General features: G+C 41.9%; 1 protein-coding gene across 12 annotated transcripts in view; it reads left to right on the top strand.

The window, feature by feature from the left end:
* Positions 1-16760, top strand: part of PAPOLA (poly(A) polymerase alpha) — a 62002-nt gene that overhangs the window by 7724 nt on the left and 37518 nt on the right. For 11 of the 12 annotated variants that reach the window (XM_036317580.1, XM_036317524.1, XM_036317605.1 and 8 more), the window contains exons 2-4: positions 11301-11474; positions 12058-12124; positions 14020-14101. In XM_036317580.1, the coding sequence (XP_036173473.1) occupies positions 11301-11474; positions 12058-12124; positions 14020-14101 (323 nt within the window). Of the gene's footprint in view, positions 1-8184; positions 8359-11300; positions 11475-12057; positions 12125-14019; positions 14102-16760 lie in introns of those variants that run through there. The other variant, XM_036317557.1, reaches the window with a different exon arrangement.

The following is a 16760-nucleotide window of genomic DNA, read 5'->3' as shown; positions in this document are numbered from 1 at the left end:
CTTTGGGGTCCTCAGTAAATTTTAAAAGTTATAAAATCATCCTAAGACCAGAAAGTTTGAGAATTACTGCTGTATAGTAACAGCTAACAACTGCCTCAAGCTGCTATTTTTAGTGGTGGTGTCAGTGCAGCAGCTCTGGTGGTTTTTTTTTTTTTTAAATATATTTTATTGATTTTTCACAGAGAGGAAGGGAGAGAGATAGTTAGAAACATCGATGAGAGAGAAACATCAGTCAGCTGCCTCCTGCACACCCCCTGCTGGGGATGTGCCCGCAACCCAGGTACGTGCCCTTGACCGGAATCGAACCTGGGACCCTTCAGTCCGCAGGCCGACACTCTATCCACTGAGCCAAATTGGTTAGGGCTCTGGTGGTTTTTTAACATAGTGTGGAGGAAAGGACACATGATTTAAAGACATTTTTTCTTTATTTAAGAGAATAAATATAAATCTGTCTTTCAAATTTATATTATCTCTTAGTTCCTAGGTCGATGTTCAACCACTGAGCCACTCTGGCTAGGCTAAGTGAGAAATTTTGATTCACAGGTTTTAGGATTTGGAGATGTGTAATGAATTGTTTGCTGCTTAATGAATATTAGTTATGGTTTTAAACTGTGGTATTTTTACTTTAAGCATGTTTTCAGTTTATGCTTTTTCATGGAAAAGTTGGGAGGGAAGGTATTCGAGTTGAGTACATTTATGAACCTACTAGAGGCCCGGCCCAGTGCACGAATTGGTGCATGGTTGGGGTCCGGCCCCACTCCCGATCAGGGTGCGGGGGCCGGTCGGGGCCCTGATCGGGCCAGTTGGCTGCTGCAGTACGCGTCATAGCGACTGGTTGTTCTGGTCGTTCTGTTGTTTCGGTCGCTTGGCTTTTATATATATAGATTCAGTTCTAGTCCTCATAACTCCCACCGTTGCTTAGGCAAAAGCTTCTTGACTTTATATATAATCTTTAAAATCTTTGATTCATTAGAACATTACATTCTTCGGTAGCTAAGCCATCTTTAAATTAACATTACAATTAAATTTCACCTTCACTTGCATGTAGGCAAGTTTATAAAGACGACTCACAGGCAAAATGAGTCCATTTGGATTATTAGCTATTTCTCTGGTGGGATGGACGCATGTCTGTTATTCTGTTTATTGTTTTGAATATTCAGCACCTTTTAAGTAATTGCACAGTCTCAGTTTACAGTTAGCAAAATAACAGCATTGGAGGAGACATTAGTTCTCCTTAAAGTTGGTTAAATTGAGGCTCAAAGTAGTTACTTGTCCAAAGAACTAAGGGTGCTAAGTTGTAGATTGGGCCTTAATTCAACCCTGGGTGCCATGTTCCATTCTCATTCTAGTACTGTACCACATTGCCTGTGAACCTTGTTGGGAACTGTTTGATCAGCTCAGTTGGAGTCTGTTTACATGTCTTAATAGAACTAAATTTCAATATCAAGTTGTTTTTAGAACATTTGAATAGTAAAATCTTTTATGGTAACATTTGTTATATACTTATGGTATACGTGAAAGTATAACATAGAATTAAGATATTAGTATGTATTTTTAGTGACTGTTTTATTTAAAGCTGTTTATAGATTTACCAGTTACAAAGTCCATTTTGTGACCACTGCCTTCGGTGGAAAGGTGTTTGTCACTTTTTAATCTTTGGATTACAGCTCTCCAGAATTGTGTAGCATTTTTATTTGTGGAAATTGAAGTCTGGGGAAAGAAAATGTAGTTGTTATTTTTAAACATATCTTTATTTTCTTCCTCTTCTGTCACAAAATTGTCTTTCAAATTTATATTTCCTCTATATTTTGCCCACAAACCAGTTTCTTGCAGTTTGGTGGTTTTTATAGTTTGGGGTTATGAATAATATTCCTGACATCTTGGTCATCAGTGACCTCTAAATTGCATTTCCTGGAGTTATGGTGAATAATACTATGCATTAATGTATTTTTGACTGTTTCTTTGCAATACATTTTTATACTTTTTCAGAGTCTCTTTATGTTTCTTTCAAAATGTTCTTGGCAGATTGATTCAGGAGTGCTGTGGTTTGTCTGGTCTTGTACTTCTAGTAGTACAAAATGAGAAGACTAATAATCATGTCAGTATTAAATATTGGTCAGTGATAGGAAATGTATGTCTTAAAAGGCTTTAATGGGGGAAATAACTCAAGTAATAATTTGTCTTTCTAAAAATTAAAAGTCCTTTTATACCTACGTTTTCCAAACATTCTTTGAAGAGAGAGGTATGCATTTCTTTTGAAGACCCTTTGGAGAGAGAACAAAGGGGCAGTTGGAAGAAAGGAAAAATAATCTGGCCATTATTATAATTGAAGTACAAGTACCTTTCTCTGCAAAATAAATGTTAAATTTCCAAAGTTTGGCGTTGGGCTTCATCATAATTTATTCCCCTTCAGCGTAAACTTAGTTCATCTGTGGCTGAACTTCTGCTCCTGCTTTCTAAATATTGGCTGGATGATCCACGTGGAATACAAATTTTAAGAAGATACAATTAGGTTCTAAATGTATTTATTTTAGTACCACTTACACAGAATACATGGCAGGCAAATTAGCCATCCTTAGAATAATTTCATAGTGTGTGAATGCATTGTCTTGGCTATATGCTAACTCTAAGCTGTTAGTAAAATTAAAATATGTTAACCTATGTAATACTCCTGTTAAAAATTAATATTTAATGCACATTCACATAGTTTAGAGAGATCCCTATTTCTTTTCTGTCCAGTATCCTATTATTCCTGCTTAATCTGGATGGGCACATTATGTTTAAGGCCTTTAAACAACAGATTATACTGTGGTGTATTGATACATTAAATAAATTACTGTGATTTGTCTGATTGCTTCCAAAGAAGAATATCAGGCTTTCAGTTTTAGCTTGACTGACTAAAAACTACAAAGAAATGATAAAGTGTTTTCTGTTGGCTGGTAGCTGCTTACTCTGAGGCAATTGACCCTGTTAATACCATGGGCCACAGCATATACCAGTGATGGTGAACCTTTTGAGTTCGGCGTGTCAGCATTTTGAAAAACCCTAACTTAACTCTGGTGCCGTGTCACATATAGAAATTTTTTGATATTTGCAACCATAGTAAAACAAAGACTTATATTTTTGATATTTATTTTATGTATTTAAATGCCATATAACAAAGAAAAATCAACCCAAAAAATGATTTCGCATGTCACCTCTGACACGCGTGTCATAGGTTTGCCATCACTGGCATATACGAAATGCCTAATATGAGGAGGCAGGAATTCATCAGTAGTATGAGCTTTGTTTAGATTGGGATGCAAAGATACTAAACATTTACTATTTGGGAAAGCATCATTGTTGATTAGTTGTGCTTTTCTTTCTTTTTTTAAAAAAATATATTCCATTGATTTTTTACAGTGAGGAAGGGAGAGGATAGAGAGTCAGAAACATTGATGAGAGAGAAACATCGATCAGCTGCCTCCTGCACACCCCCTACTGGGGATGTGCCCGCAACCAAGGTACATGCCCTTGACCGGAATCTAACCTGGGACCCTTCAGTCCGCAGGCCAGTGCTCTATCCACTGAGCCAAACTGGTTAGGGCATGTTGTACTTTTCTTTTGTGTTAGTCATCTACCTAGACCTCACTTTCCTCCCTCCTTGCCTGACATTTAGAGCAGTGGTCGCCAACTGATGGTCCGCGAGGTCTGAAAGGTTGGCGACCACTGATTTAGGGCACACCTCTCAGTTTTTCTTTCTGTTGATTTTCTTGTTTCTGTAATATTTATTTTAAGCTTTTACTTTGCATGTGTGTGTGTGTTTTAATATTTATTGTTGAAAGTCTTCACCCATTGATCCCTCATAGCCAGCTCCCACCCCAAGCTATCTGTTAAGGATCTGAATCTCAGACCAAATTTGAGACTGTCACTGAGAACAGACTTTGTCTTTGTATTACTGATTTTAAAGTTGTCTTTCACATGTATTTATGAGTTCAGTAAATTTCAGCTTAAGTAGTTATTATACTACTAGAGGCCAGTGCATGAAAATTCATGCACTCAGGGGTCCCTCAGCCCGGCCTGCACCCTCTCGCAGTCCAGGACCCCTCGGGGGATGGCCACCTGCCAGCTTAGGCCTGCTCCCCCCAGGGGATCGGACCTAAGCTGGCAGTTAGACATCCCTCTGGCAGCCCAGGAGCCCTTGGGGGATTTCCGACTAATGGCTTAGCGCTGCCACGGAGGAGACAGGAGAGGCTTCTGCCACTGCCACTGTGCTGGCCAGCCATGAGCTGGCTTCTGGCTGAGCGGTGCTCACCCTGTGGAAATGCACTGACCACCAGGGGGCAGCTCCTATGTTGAGCGAATGCCCCCTGGTGGTCACTGCGTGTCATCATAGTGACCGGTCATTCTGCTGTTAGGGTCAATTTGCATATTACCTTTTTATTATATAGGATACTTTTTGGCAAAAATGAGTTAAATGAGAAAAAGGTGATTTTAGGAAAATTGGATTGATGAAGTTGGATCACTTTGGATGCCTTAGCAGTTTTCTTGAGTGGTTAATAAAGCATGATATTGCTTATATTTGCTATTTCTTTTTTAAGTATATTTTTATTATTTCAGAAAGGAAGGCAGAGGGAGAGAGAGATAGAAACATCAATAAGAGAGAATCATTGATTGGATGCCTCCCACATGCCCCCACCAGGGATGGAGCCTGCAGCACAGGGATGTACCCTGACCGGGAATCAAACCCTGATTTCCTATTCATAGGTCAGTGCTCAAACACTGAGGCACACCTGCCGGGCTTCTTTCTTTAATTCTTTTTCCCCCCTAAAATATGTTTTTATTGATTTTAGAGAGAGAGGAAGGGAGGATAAAGAGATAGAAACATTTATGAGAGAGAACCATCGATTAGTTGCCTTCTGCATGCCCCCTGCTAGGGATTGAGCCTGAAACCTGGGCATGTGCCTTGATCAGAATTAAACTGGTGACCTTGCTTTGTGGTTTGATGCTCAATCACTGAACCACACCAGCCAGGCCTGTATTTGCTATCTACACTAATAAAACAGAAAGATTCAGATTAACCATCACTCCTTCACGCCGCTACACCCACAAGCCACACTCACCAGCCAATCAGGAGCGAGTATGCAAATTAACCCAACCAAGATGGCGGCGGCCACAGAGCTGGAGCGAGCTGGAGCGAGCTGGAGCGAGCAGGAGGCTTGGGTTGCCCCCAGCGATGGAGGAAGCCAAGCTTCCTGCCTCCCCTGGCCGGCCCTGGGCTCAGCTCAAGGTTACAAAGTTTCAATTATAGAAGATAAGTAAATCCCAGATACCTGCTTCCAGCCAGGCCGTGGCTTCTGCTCAATTATAGACGATAAATAAATCCCAGGAAAAAAAAGAAAAAAAGGAGAGGCTGGGAGCTTGGGTCACAGGGGGGGCGTGGCCAGCCTGAAAATGGCCCTCAGCCCCTCACCCAAGCTGACCACACTCCCATTGGGTGAGGGTCCCCCCCTGAAGGGGCTGTGGCTCGCCTGCAAACAGCCATCAGCCCCTCACCCAGGCTGGCCAGGCACCCCAGCAGGACCCCCACCCTGATCTGGGACACCCTTCAGGGAAAACCATCTGGCCCCCACCATGCACAAGGCCTCTATCCTATATAATAAAAGGGTAATATGCAAATTGACCCTAACAGTAGAACCACTGGGAATGACTGGTCACTATGACACACACTGACCACCAGGGGGCAGACGCTCAATGCAGGAGCTGCCCTCTGGTGGTCAGCTCTGCTCAGCCACAAGCCAGGCTGCCGGCTGCCAGTACAGCGGTGGTGGCGGGAACCTCTCCCGCCGCCTCAGCAGCGCTAAGGATATCCGACTACAGTTTAGGCCTGCTCCCTGCTGGCAAGTGGACATCCCCCGAGGGCTGTTGGACTGCCAGAGGGATGTCTGACTGCCAGCTTAGGCCCAATCCCCCCAGGGTCCCAGACTGCAAGAGGGCACAGGCTGGGCTGAGGGATTTCCCCCCATCCCGAATGCACAAATTTTTGTTCACCGGGCCTCTAGTTTCTAATAAGTACTGCACCGAAAAACTCATTTTTAAAATCTTTATTTTACTTCTTTAAAATAATGCATTTGATTAGCATAAACTTGGTTTTTAGCTGCTTAATTGTTTTAAATTGAGCATTTGTTTGGTCTACCTTTTTGCCAGGTGATGATTTTAGTCTCTTACTGTCACTAGCTTAATTTAATGGTGGGTAGTAGAATTAGAAGGTTTTCAACTTTTATATGATATCATTAACATTTGTTAAGAATAATTTAATAAATTGAAACAAATTTATAAAATAGAAAAGGAAATTTTGTCATCTCGTTTCTGCATGTAGGCACACTACACATTATTTTTAAAAATATCAGGCTGTATTGTGAAAGATGTATAGAGACACTCTCTAGCCTCTATACATAGAGGTTATAATTATAATCAGATGCCTGGTACCATAGTTCAGTGAATTTAGGAAAGTCTTTTCTTTTTCTCTAATTTTCTTCACCTGTTAAGTGGAGAGAGTTAATAGAATTGTTAGGAACAGTTGGGAATAATATACAGTGCTTCATACATAACCTGGAATATGTTTCATTAAATAGTAGCTTTTATCATAATTATATTTAACAGCCTTTTACCTGACATTGTGGACATGTATCCGTGCAACTTACACATAATAACTACCTTATTCTTTAAAAACAAAACACAAAAACTTTTTTGTGGAATTTATTGGGGTGACATTGGTTAATAAAATTATCTGTGTTTCAGGTGTACAATTTATAATACATCATCTGTACACTTATTGTGTGTTCACCACCTCAAGTCAATTCTCCAACCATCACCATTTAGTCTTCCTACATAATAAGTTTTTAATTTTTATCAGCTACCCATCAACTTTGTTTTTCTCCAGTCTGGCAGAAAATGGTTGTCTTGATTTGTTTTCCTGATATGCAGTGAAACTGTGCGTGCATGTACTTATAATATTACTATTTTGGCAGAGGTTGCATGTATTTTCCTCACTTATTTACTTTATCTTTGTTTATGATGTATTGTTGCTATATAAAAGTTGAGAGTATTTTCATTTAGGCAAATCTCTTTTGTGTATGGCTTTTGGGATTTGTGTCTTGCTTAAATGTGGTTCTGAAAATTGTGTTTATCTTCTTTAACATTTTGCAATAGCTATAATTTCTTAAATGTTTTGAAATATATTTTGGCATCTGGAATTTAAATTTTACTGTATATACCAAAACCATTTGAGTATTTTATTTTTTTAAATATATTTTATTGATTTTTTACTGCGAGGAAGGGAGAGGGTTAGAGAGTTAGAAACGCCGATGAGAGAGGAACATCGATCAGCTGCCTCCTGCACACCCCCCACTGGGGATATGCCCGCAACCAAGGTACATGCCCTTGACTGGAATCGAACCCGGGACCCTTTGGTCCGCAGGCCGACTCTCTATCCACTGAGCCAAACCGGTCAGAGCCCATTTGAGTATTTTAAACATTCTTCACTGACTTGTAATAGGAATAATTATCAGTAATAATATATCCAAAGATTGATCATATTTTGTTTGAATGTATGGCTACCAAACTGCAGTTCACAAATCATGGGAACTTGCACTCTTTGAGTTAGCTTTGTAATTAGAGTACTTGATATTTCAGAGTGTATTTATTGGTAAATTGGATGCCTAAACCTTTTTTGTTTTTGTTACTCCTCACCCGAGGAGATTTTTCCTATTAATTTATTTTTATTTTTTTAGAGATAGTGGAAGGGAGGAAGGGAGGGAGGAAGGGAGAGAGAGAGAGAGAGAGAGAGACAGAGAGAGAGAGAGAGAGAGAGAGCGCGCACAGGAGAGAGAAAAATCGATTTTGGAGACACATTGATTGGTTGCCTCTGGCACGTGCCCTAACTAGAGCTTGGGATCGAATCTGCAATCCAGGTGTGTGCCCTTGACCAGGAATCGAACCCACCAACCCCTGGTGCGCAGGCTGAAGGTCTAACCACTGAGCATACTGACCAGGACTGGATGCCTAAACTTTTCTCTTTTTTTGGTAGTTGAAGGCTATGTTCATTAAATGATTAATCCAGTTGCCAAAGCCACTATGTGTAGGTAAGAAAGGTGACACTTTATTTCTTGTTCTCTTCCTCCTTGGGCAGAGTCTTGATGACCTCTTCTTTCTTGGCCTACAGCTGCTCTTTGCAGTACTTGCTGCTTCCTTGGTTTTAGACCTGCGGGCCTTGGCCTGGTCAGCCAGAAGCTTCTCCTGAGCCTTGTCTGCCTTCAGCTTGTGGATGTGTCCCCTGAGAATCTGCTTGTTTTTGAACACGTTACCCTTCACTTTCAGGTACAGGCAGTGGTACATGTGGCTGTCAATCTTCTTAGATTCTCGGTGTCTTCTAAGTAGTTGCAAAGAATTTTCATCCTCCTCATCCAAGTTACTTTGTCAGGCATTTGAGGATCGGCAGTACTCTTTCACTTACCTATGCCCGCATGCCCGCATCCTGTGGGCCAAGATGTTTTTCTGGCATTGAGCCTGGGAATGGACTATCACAAGCTTTTGGATGATTAGCCCATCTTTGATCAGCTTCCAAATCTGCTGATGGGAGTTGACATTGGCAATTTCATTGGTCTCATTGGAGTCCAGTCTTCTTTTTGCCACAGTGGAGGACACTGGAGACAAGCCCTTTTGAAGCCTGAGCATACTCATGGCTGCTACTGTAGTGGTGAAAGGAAAGCTGGATGTCTAAACTTTTGAAACAAATGTCTAGCTGTAATAAGGAGTCTACTGTGTTAATTGTACAAAAATGTTGCTTTTCTAAATACCTAAATATCCTAATTAGAGTCAGGTCTTGGACAGCCTATTATGGGGAAAAGATGGAGCTTTCTTTCTTACTTTTTTTAAAAAAAATTCTTTATTATTGAAAATATTACATATGTCTCCTTTCCCCCCGATTAATCTCTCCCTGCCCTCTCCCGCCCCCCAGCACAGACCCTCACCCCCCTACTGTGTTCATTGGTTATGCTTGTATGCAGATGGAACTTTCTTTGAGTATTGTGTTAAAAAAATGTTCTGTGTTTGGATAACTCCTCAATGTCACATGTGTCATAGTTTTAATAGTCCTAGCTTGCCATCTAACTTAGAGAAGAGATACAATAAATTCTATTATAAATCCATAGAGATAAAACTTACCAAGAATAATATAACTAGTCGCAGAAGTGAAACCAGAGAAAAATAGGCCTGTTTTTTCTCTTTTATCAGATTGCGGCAGAGTTGAGTAGACTTGTAGACAGTTTTGAATGCCATTACCAGAAGTCATAGAGGTTAATGAAAATATGTATTATTAATCAAGACATTTTGAATGCACTTAAACTTAAGTTAATTTGTATATTTTAATCTTAGGAGATAACGACATAAATTTGAAAAGTAAAACATGAAGATATTTAGTCTTCAGTAGTGCCTGGTGCTCATGTCAATCCCCAGCTCTGAATTAGCATCACGGTCTTGTAAAAACTATGCAATTTAGATGAAAGGAGCAGGAGCAAGTGATCAGACAGGAATTAACTGCTGCAAGAGATAATACATCTGATATTTACTTAGTAAATGTTACTGTAAAATCTGTTAAAATTGAGACAATTTCTGACTCGATCTGGATACATTGATTAGATGATACACAGCCCACTGCCTAATTATTAACAAGCAGTATGGGCTTCCTGGCATTTTTAGGTCTATGTTGATTTTCAGAAGACAAAATACAAAACACAGTGTAGTCACAGTATAAACCAAAATCCAGTGGATAGGCAGTAAATGTATTATGGGACTTACCTACCTAAGGCAGTGGTCGGCAAACTGCGGCTCGCGAGCCACATGTGGCTCTTTGGCCTCTTGAGTGTGGCCACGAAGTTTAAATTGCACTGTACATGTGCACCCGCATGTAGTATTTTGTGGAAGAGCCACACTCAAGGGGCCGCAGTTTGCCGACCACTGACCTAGGGTTCTTGGATTTGGCCTGTTACTGCTTAAGTAGATTATTGCACTTTAAAAATGAAGTGTGTATTTAGAACTTAAAATAGAAATGTGTGTGTGTGTGTGTGTGTGTAAAACAAATACTTTATTTGTTAAAAAATAGAATTTGGAAGAAATAAATGATCCAGATGTTTGGTTCTTCCCTTAGTCCCCACCTGATTTTGTATGTTTTAAAGCATGCTATATCAAAACCCTATTAGTTGTAAAAATCTGCATTTCTTTTAAAATGGAAAAAACTTTTAGACTAGCATCATTGTTGAGGTGTATATCTCTTACTAAAAATCTGTAACAAGCTTAGTGTGAATATAGTCCCCCCTCCCAAGTTATGTTTATGTTATATGCCTTGTTCATTTAAGAGTTTTATTCATTGTGAGTCAGATGTTAAGTTGCATTTGGGGAATCTCCTGTATTGCTAAATAGTGTTTTTGTAGTATGTTTGGCATTGCTTCAGAAATAAATAACAGATTTTGACTCTTTTTTAAAAACCCTCACCTGAGGACATGCTGGGGGGAAGAGGAAGGGTGGAGAGAGAGAAAGAGAGAGAGAGAGAGAGAGAGAGAGAGAGACGTCAATCTGTTGCCTTCTGCACACATTGACCTGGGAATCATATCTGATACCCAGGCATGTGCCCTGATCAGGAATCCAACCTTCAAACTTTGGTGCACAGGATAATGCTCAACTGAGTCACTCTGGCTGGGTGGGGCTTCTTTTTAAGGAGTAAAATTTTTCTGTTTTCTGTTATTCCAGATTGCAATTTTTTAGCAGTATATTTGATCTGGATTCTTACTTATAATTTTGGATATTTAGGTAGTAACAAAGTGAAACTCCTTGGAGTGGGAGGAGAAATGATGTTTTCATTTGCTCACTTACTTTTGTGGTAAGGCAAGTAAAAGGTCTTTTAGAAATAAAAGTGTCTTGGGTTTTAGGGTATTGCAGGGAACCAGCTATGTTTAGAAATGTGTCTTACACTTTTTTCTAGTCATGACAATTTGGGTCAAATTGTAGAAATTAAAAAAAATATTTTTATTGATTTCAGAGAGGAAGGGAGAGAGATAGAAACATCAGTGATGAGAGAGGATCATTGATTGGCTGCCTCCTGCATGCCCCTGGGGGTTGAGCCTGCAACCCGGGCATGTGCCCTTGACTGGAATCGAACTCGGGACCCTTCAGTCCACAGCCTGATGCTCTATCCACTGAGCCAAACTAGCTAGGGCTCATTGTAGAAATTTTTTGACAGTAATTTTATCCCATTTCATTTGTAGTCCAGTTACAACGCAGGGATCACAGCAAACACAGCCGCCACAGAAGCACTATGGCATTACCTCTCCTATCAGCTTAGCAGCCCCCAAGGAGACCGACTGCCTGCTTACACAGAAACTAATTGAGACTCTGAAACCCTATGGGGTTTTTGAAGAAGAAGAGGAACTGCAGCGCAGGTAAATATATAAAAATTTATAATTTCTTATTAACATAATAGACTAATTTTGAGGCATTCTTGACTCAGAAAGTCTGAATTATTCTTCTGTCTATCTCTGTTTCAGACAAGGGTGATATTTAGGAAAAGACTTTAACATAGAGCTGCATTCCCTATATTTTAATTTTTTTTAGGCTATTGGTTATTATAGTACAGAATTGTCAAGAGAAAGAGGAATGCCTACTTATTGTTAACTACTACATACTTACTTTCTGATAACTTATAAACTTTTTAATTTAGGAAGCCACCTTTTGAAAACTGTTGCAGTTTAATAAGTAACTAGAGGCCCGATTCACGAAATTTGTGCACGGGTAGGGTTGCTAGGCCTGGCCAGAGATCAGGGCTGAGGCCTTCCTGCCAGTTGCTGCCAGGGCCTTCCTTCATTCCACACCACCCCCTGGTGGTCATTGCATGTCATAGCGAGCAATGACATGCAATGACCATGGTCGAACTCTTGAGGGGACACTTTGCATATTAGCCTTTTATATAGAGAGATGATTTAGAATAACAAATGATTTGCTGATTGATATTTGCTCTATCAACAGGATTTTAATTTTGGGAAAATTAAATAACCTGGTAAAAGAGTGGATACGAGAAATCAGTGAAAGCAAGGTAAGTTGACTTACTTGCATACTTACTTACTTCTAGTAATTTATATTTGTTTCTAATTATTTTGAAAGCAGGAAAAAGAAGTGAATTCAGTAATTTCTAAACATTTTTGATTTTTTATAAGCACTTTTTGGTTGCAACATTTCAAAGCTGAAACTGACAATTACTTACATGCTTTACTGAAATAGTAGATATATCCCTGGAAAAGTGCTTTAAAAATGTTTATTAAATATTTGAGTCTTGTTACCTTTTAAGGAATCCTACAACAATGAGCATTTTTTAGGTTTTCAGGTATTAGACTCTCAAAGTAAATAGTTAGTTCTTTAAAAATAACATTCCCTGAGTTCCTAATCCTTAATTATGAAAAATCATACACACACTGAGGAATCCATGACTGGGCTTCTGGTAATGGAAATGTATTCTTAGAATGGTGTGTGGAATTCATTTGACCCATTTAAGAAAATATTCCTTTTTTTTTTAAATTTTTTTTTTTAAAGAAAAGATGATTTGTAATGCTTTCCTTTCTCCTGTTTCTGGTGTTTCTATTCAAAGAAACAACCAGTAAGTTTAGTTCTGCTCAGAATCATCCACCAAAGTCTAGAACAGTGGTCGGCAAACTGCGGCTCGCGAGCCACTTGCACTCTTTGGCCCCTTGAGTGTGGCTCTTCCACAAAATACCGACTTCTGCGCATGGGCCACGAAGTTTCAGTTGCACTGTACGTGCACGCCTGCATGTGGTATTTGTGGAAGAGTCAAACTGAAGGGGCCAAAGAACCGCATGTGGTTCGCGAGCTGCAGTTTGCTTACCACTGGTCTAGGAAATCAAAACAACTAAGTCATTATGGAGCAGTATTGGCCTCAAAGTCAGTCACTTTGATCTGATAAATTATATTTTAATGTACTATGGAATATTTGGTATAATCATTGAATATAAGCAATGATTTATGCAGCATCTTTGCCATGAATAAAAGCTGAATCATTGCTCCTGCGTAATCACATGATCTCCTTTACCACAGTCTTTAAAGCAGTTTCCAGAAATGTGGCAAGATTCTAAAATAATAAGGATCTTCACAGAAGAACACTCATGAAAAGTTGAAAGTTGCTTGCATTTCAGATTAGGTTGATCTATGAAGGCCTGGTATTCTGTAGAGCTTATAAGCTTGTTTACCTTCTATATAACTTTGCACTGAAATCTTACTTTATATTAATATACAGCGTTATTTGAAACTAGTGGCCCGGTGCACGAAATTCGTGTACGGAGTGGGGGTGGGGGGGTTCCCTCAGCCCAGCCTGTACCTTCTCCAATCGAGGACCCCCTGGAGGATATCCGACTGCTAGTCGGACATATCCCTCTCGCAGTCTGGGACCACTGGCTCCTCACCGCTTGCCTGCCTGCCTGATCACCCCTAACTACCTCTGCCTGCCTGCCTGATCGCCCCTAACTGCCCTCCCCTGCTGGACTGGTTGCCCCCAACTGCCCTGCCCTGCTGGCCTGATCTTGCCCCCAACTGATCAGAAAGGCGGGGCTGATCAGCAGCCCTGGTGGAGGCCTGGAGAGAAATGGAGGCATGGCTGCTGGCCAGACTGGGAGAGAAAGAGAGAGGCAAGTGCTGATCAAAAGCTGCCACAGAGGCAACGGATCAGTCCCTGCTCCTCTCTTCAGGCCTCTCTCTGGTCCTGATTCGCAGCCCCCTCAGCAGTCAGTGCTGGGGCACCGCATCTGAGGGGAAGCAGTCAGCGCTGGGTTGCCACGGCAATCCAGCGCTGACTGCAGGACTGATTTCCGGTTAGTTGAACCTCAGTCGTGACTGGTCGTTACGACCCAGGGTTTTTATATATTAGGATAATTTTCTCTGTGTTCCACTTGGAAAATGACCATTTTTTGTTTGTTTCAACAGAATCTTCCACAATCTGTAATTGAAAATGTTGGAGGAAAAATTTTTACATTTGGATCTTACAGATTAGGAGTACACACAAAAGGTAAATATTGTTTTAATTATTTTGAGAAGGAATACCTTTTTTAGTTCTTAAAAAATTATAATGAGATATCCATCTTCGTTGCTTGTGTTGTATCATACAGCTTACATTTGCATTAAAGAGAACACTACAAGGAGCCTAAATTTGGTAAGGAGAAAAAAATAAAATATGCATTCTACACCTGCACTGTCCAATACCAAATTACCGGAAATTTTAAATTAGGTTCCTCAGTGGAAGTAGCCACATTTTAAGTGTTGACTATCCACGTATGGCTAGTGGCTATCATACTGGAAAGTGCAGACATAGAACAGTTTCCTCAGTGGAGAGTTCTTTTGAATAGTGCTACTCTCTATGTCATTTCTTCTGCCTGAAGAATGTCAGGCTGAAAATCAGAACAAATATGAACTAGTGTTTTAAAAATACTATGAGTTTTCTTTTCCTCATGCTTTTATTGTAGTTGTAAAATACAGGTAAGGAAAATAAATAAAAATGTTTATCTGTAGCCATTGACAATCATTGTCAATATTTTCTTATTGACACTTTTTTTTCCTCTGTGCATATAAATATACAATAAAAATGTTGTCGCCGAAACCGGTTTGGCTCAGTGGATAGAGCGTCGGCCTGCGGACTGAAAGGTCCCAGGTTCGATTCCGGTCAAGGGCATGTACCTGGGTTGCGGGCACATCCCCAGTGGGAGATGTGCAGGAGGCACCTGATCGATGTTTCTCTCTCATCGATGTTTCTGACTCTCTATCTCTCTCCCTTTCTCTCTGTAAAAAATCAATAAAATATATTTTTTTTTAAAAAAAAATGTTGTCATGGTAGAGAACATATGTTGAACCTTTTCTTTTTATTGAGCATGGCACGAATACGTTTTTGGTCTTCATTATCTTATTTATTTCTCAGTACTCTTTTTCTTTAAAGCTTTGTAAAGACAAACACAATTTTTGTTCGTTTGTTTATATATTTTTACTAGAGGCCCAATTCACAAAAATTTGTGCAAGAGTAGGCCTTCCCTCCCCCAGCTGCCAGCACTGGCTTCCCTCTGGCACCCAGGACCCAGGCTTCCCTCCTCCAGCCACCAGCAGGCACCTAGGACATGGGCTGGCTTCCCTCAGACCACCCATAGGCACCTGGGACCTGGGCTGACTTGCCTCTGGCCCCGGCTTCATCAGGAAGGACGTCTGGAAGATGTCTGGCCTAATTAGCATATTACCCTTTTATTATAGACTATAGGCCCGGTGCACAAAAATTTGTGCACTCGGGGGGGGGGGGAGGGGGTCCCTCAGCCCAGCCTGTGCCCTCTTGCAGTCTGGGATCCCTCTGGAGATAACGACCTGCTGGCTTAGGCCTGCTCCTGGGTGGCAGAGGGCAGACCCAATCGCTAGGTGCAGCCCCTGGTCAGGCTCAGAGCAGGGCCGATTGGGGAGTTGGGGCACCGCCCCCTGTCACACACACAGCAGGGCGGATCAGGGGGTTGGGGCGCCTCCCTCTATCACCCACAGGGCAGGACTGATCAGGGGGTTGGGGCGCCGCCACTATCACACTCAAGGCAGGGCTGATGGGGAGGTTATGGCTCTACCCCGTCACACACGTGGTGGGGGTTGGGGCGCCATACCCTGTCACACACAGAGCAGGGCCGGTCAGGGGGTTGGGGCGCCGTACTTTGTCACGCACAGAGCCGCAGGGCGATCAGGGAGTTGAGGAGCTCCCCCCTATCAGGCACAGAGCAAGGCTGATCAGGGGGTTGGGGCGCCTTCCCCTGTCACGAACAGAGCAGGGTGGATAGGGAGGTTGTGGCCCCGCCCCCTGTCACACAGAGTCGCAGGGCGATCAGGGGGATTGGGTGCTGCCCCCTGTCACACTGATCCCGGTGCCGGGAGGCCTCTTAGCTACACTGATCCCGGTGCTGGGAGGCATATTACCCTTTTACTATATAGTATAGAGGCCTGGTGCATGGAGGGGGCTGGCTGGTTTGCCCTGAAGGGTGTCCTGGATCAGGGTGGGGGTCCCCACTGGGGTACCTGGCCAGCCTGGGTGAGGGGATGATGGCTGTTTGCAGCTGGTCACACCCCCTTCAGGGTGGGGGTCCCCACTGGGGTGCCTGGCCAGTCTGGGTGAGGGGCTGAGGGCTGTTTTCAGGCTGGCGGGTGACTGAAGCTCCCAACCGCTCCTTTTTTTCTTTTTTATTCTGGGCCAGCTTTAGCTCTGAGGCTTGGCTCCAGCTCTTAGGCCTTGGCTGCTGAAAGCAGGTATCTGGTTTGTTTGGGTTCTATAGTCGAAACACTGTTTCAACTCCAGCTCTGAGATCCCGGCTGGCTGAAAGCAGGTTTCTGGGGTTTTGTTTAGCTTCTATATTTGTAACAATGTTTCAAACTGCAAGCTCAGAGGCCGGCAGTGGCAGGCGGGGAACATTGGTTTCCTCCGTCACTGAAGCACGCAAGCCTCCTGTTCGCTTCAAGCTGCCTGGCTGCCGGCCGCCATCTTGGCTGACAGTTAATTTGCATATCGCCCTGATTAGCCAATGGGAAGGGTAGTGGAGGTACGGCTAATTACCATGTTTCTCTTTTATTAGATAGGATTGATTTCAGAGGAAGGGAGAAGGCGAGAGCTATAGAAACATCAATGATGAAAGAGAATCATTGATTGGCTGCTTTTTGCA

Source organism: Myotis myotis, unplaced genomic scaffold, assembly GCF_014108235.1.
Source record: "Myotis myotis isolate mMyoMyo1 unplaced genomic scaffold, mMyoMyo1.p scaffold_m19_p_1, whole genome shotgun sequence".
Taxonomy (NCBI): domain Eukaryota; kingdom Metazoa; phylum Chordata; class Mammalia; order Chiroptera; family Vespertilionidae; genus Myotis; species Myotis myotis.
Note: the sequence above shows the minus strand (reverse complement) of the source record. Positions and strands in the feature narration are given on the sequence as shown.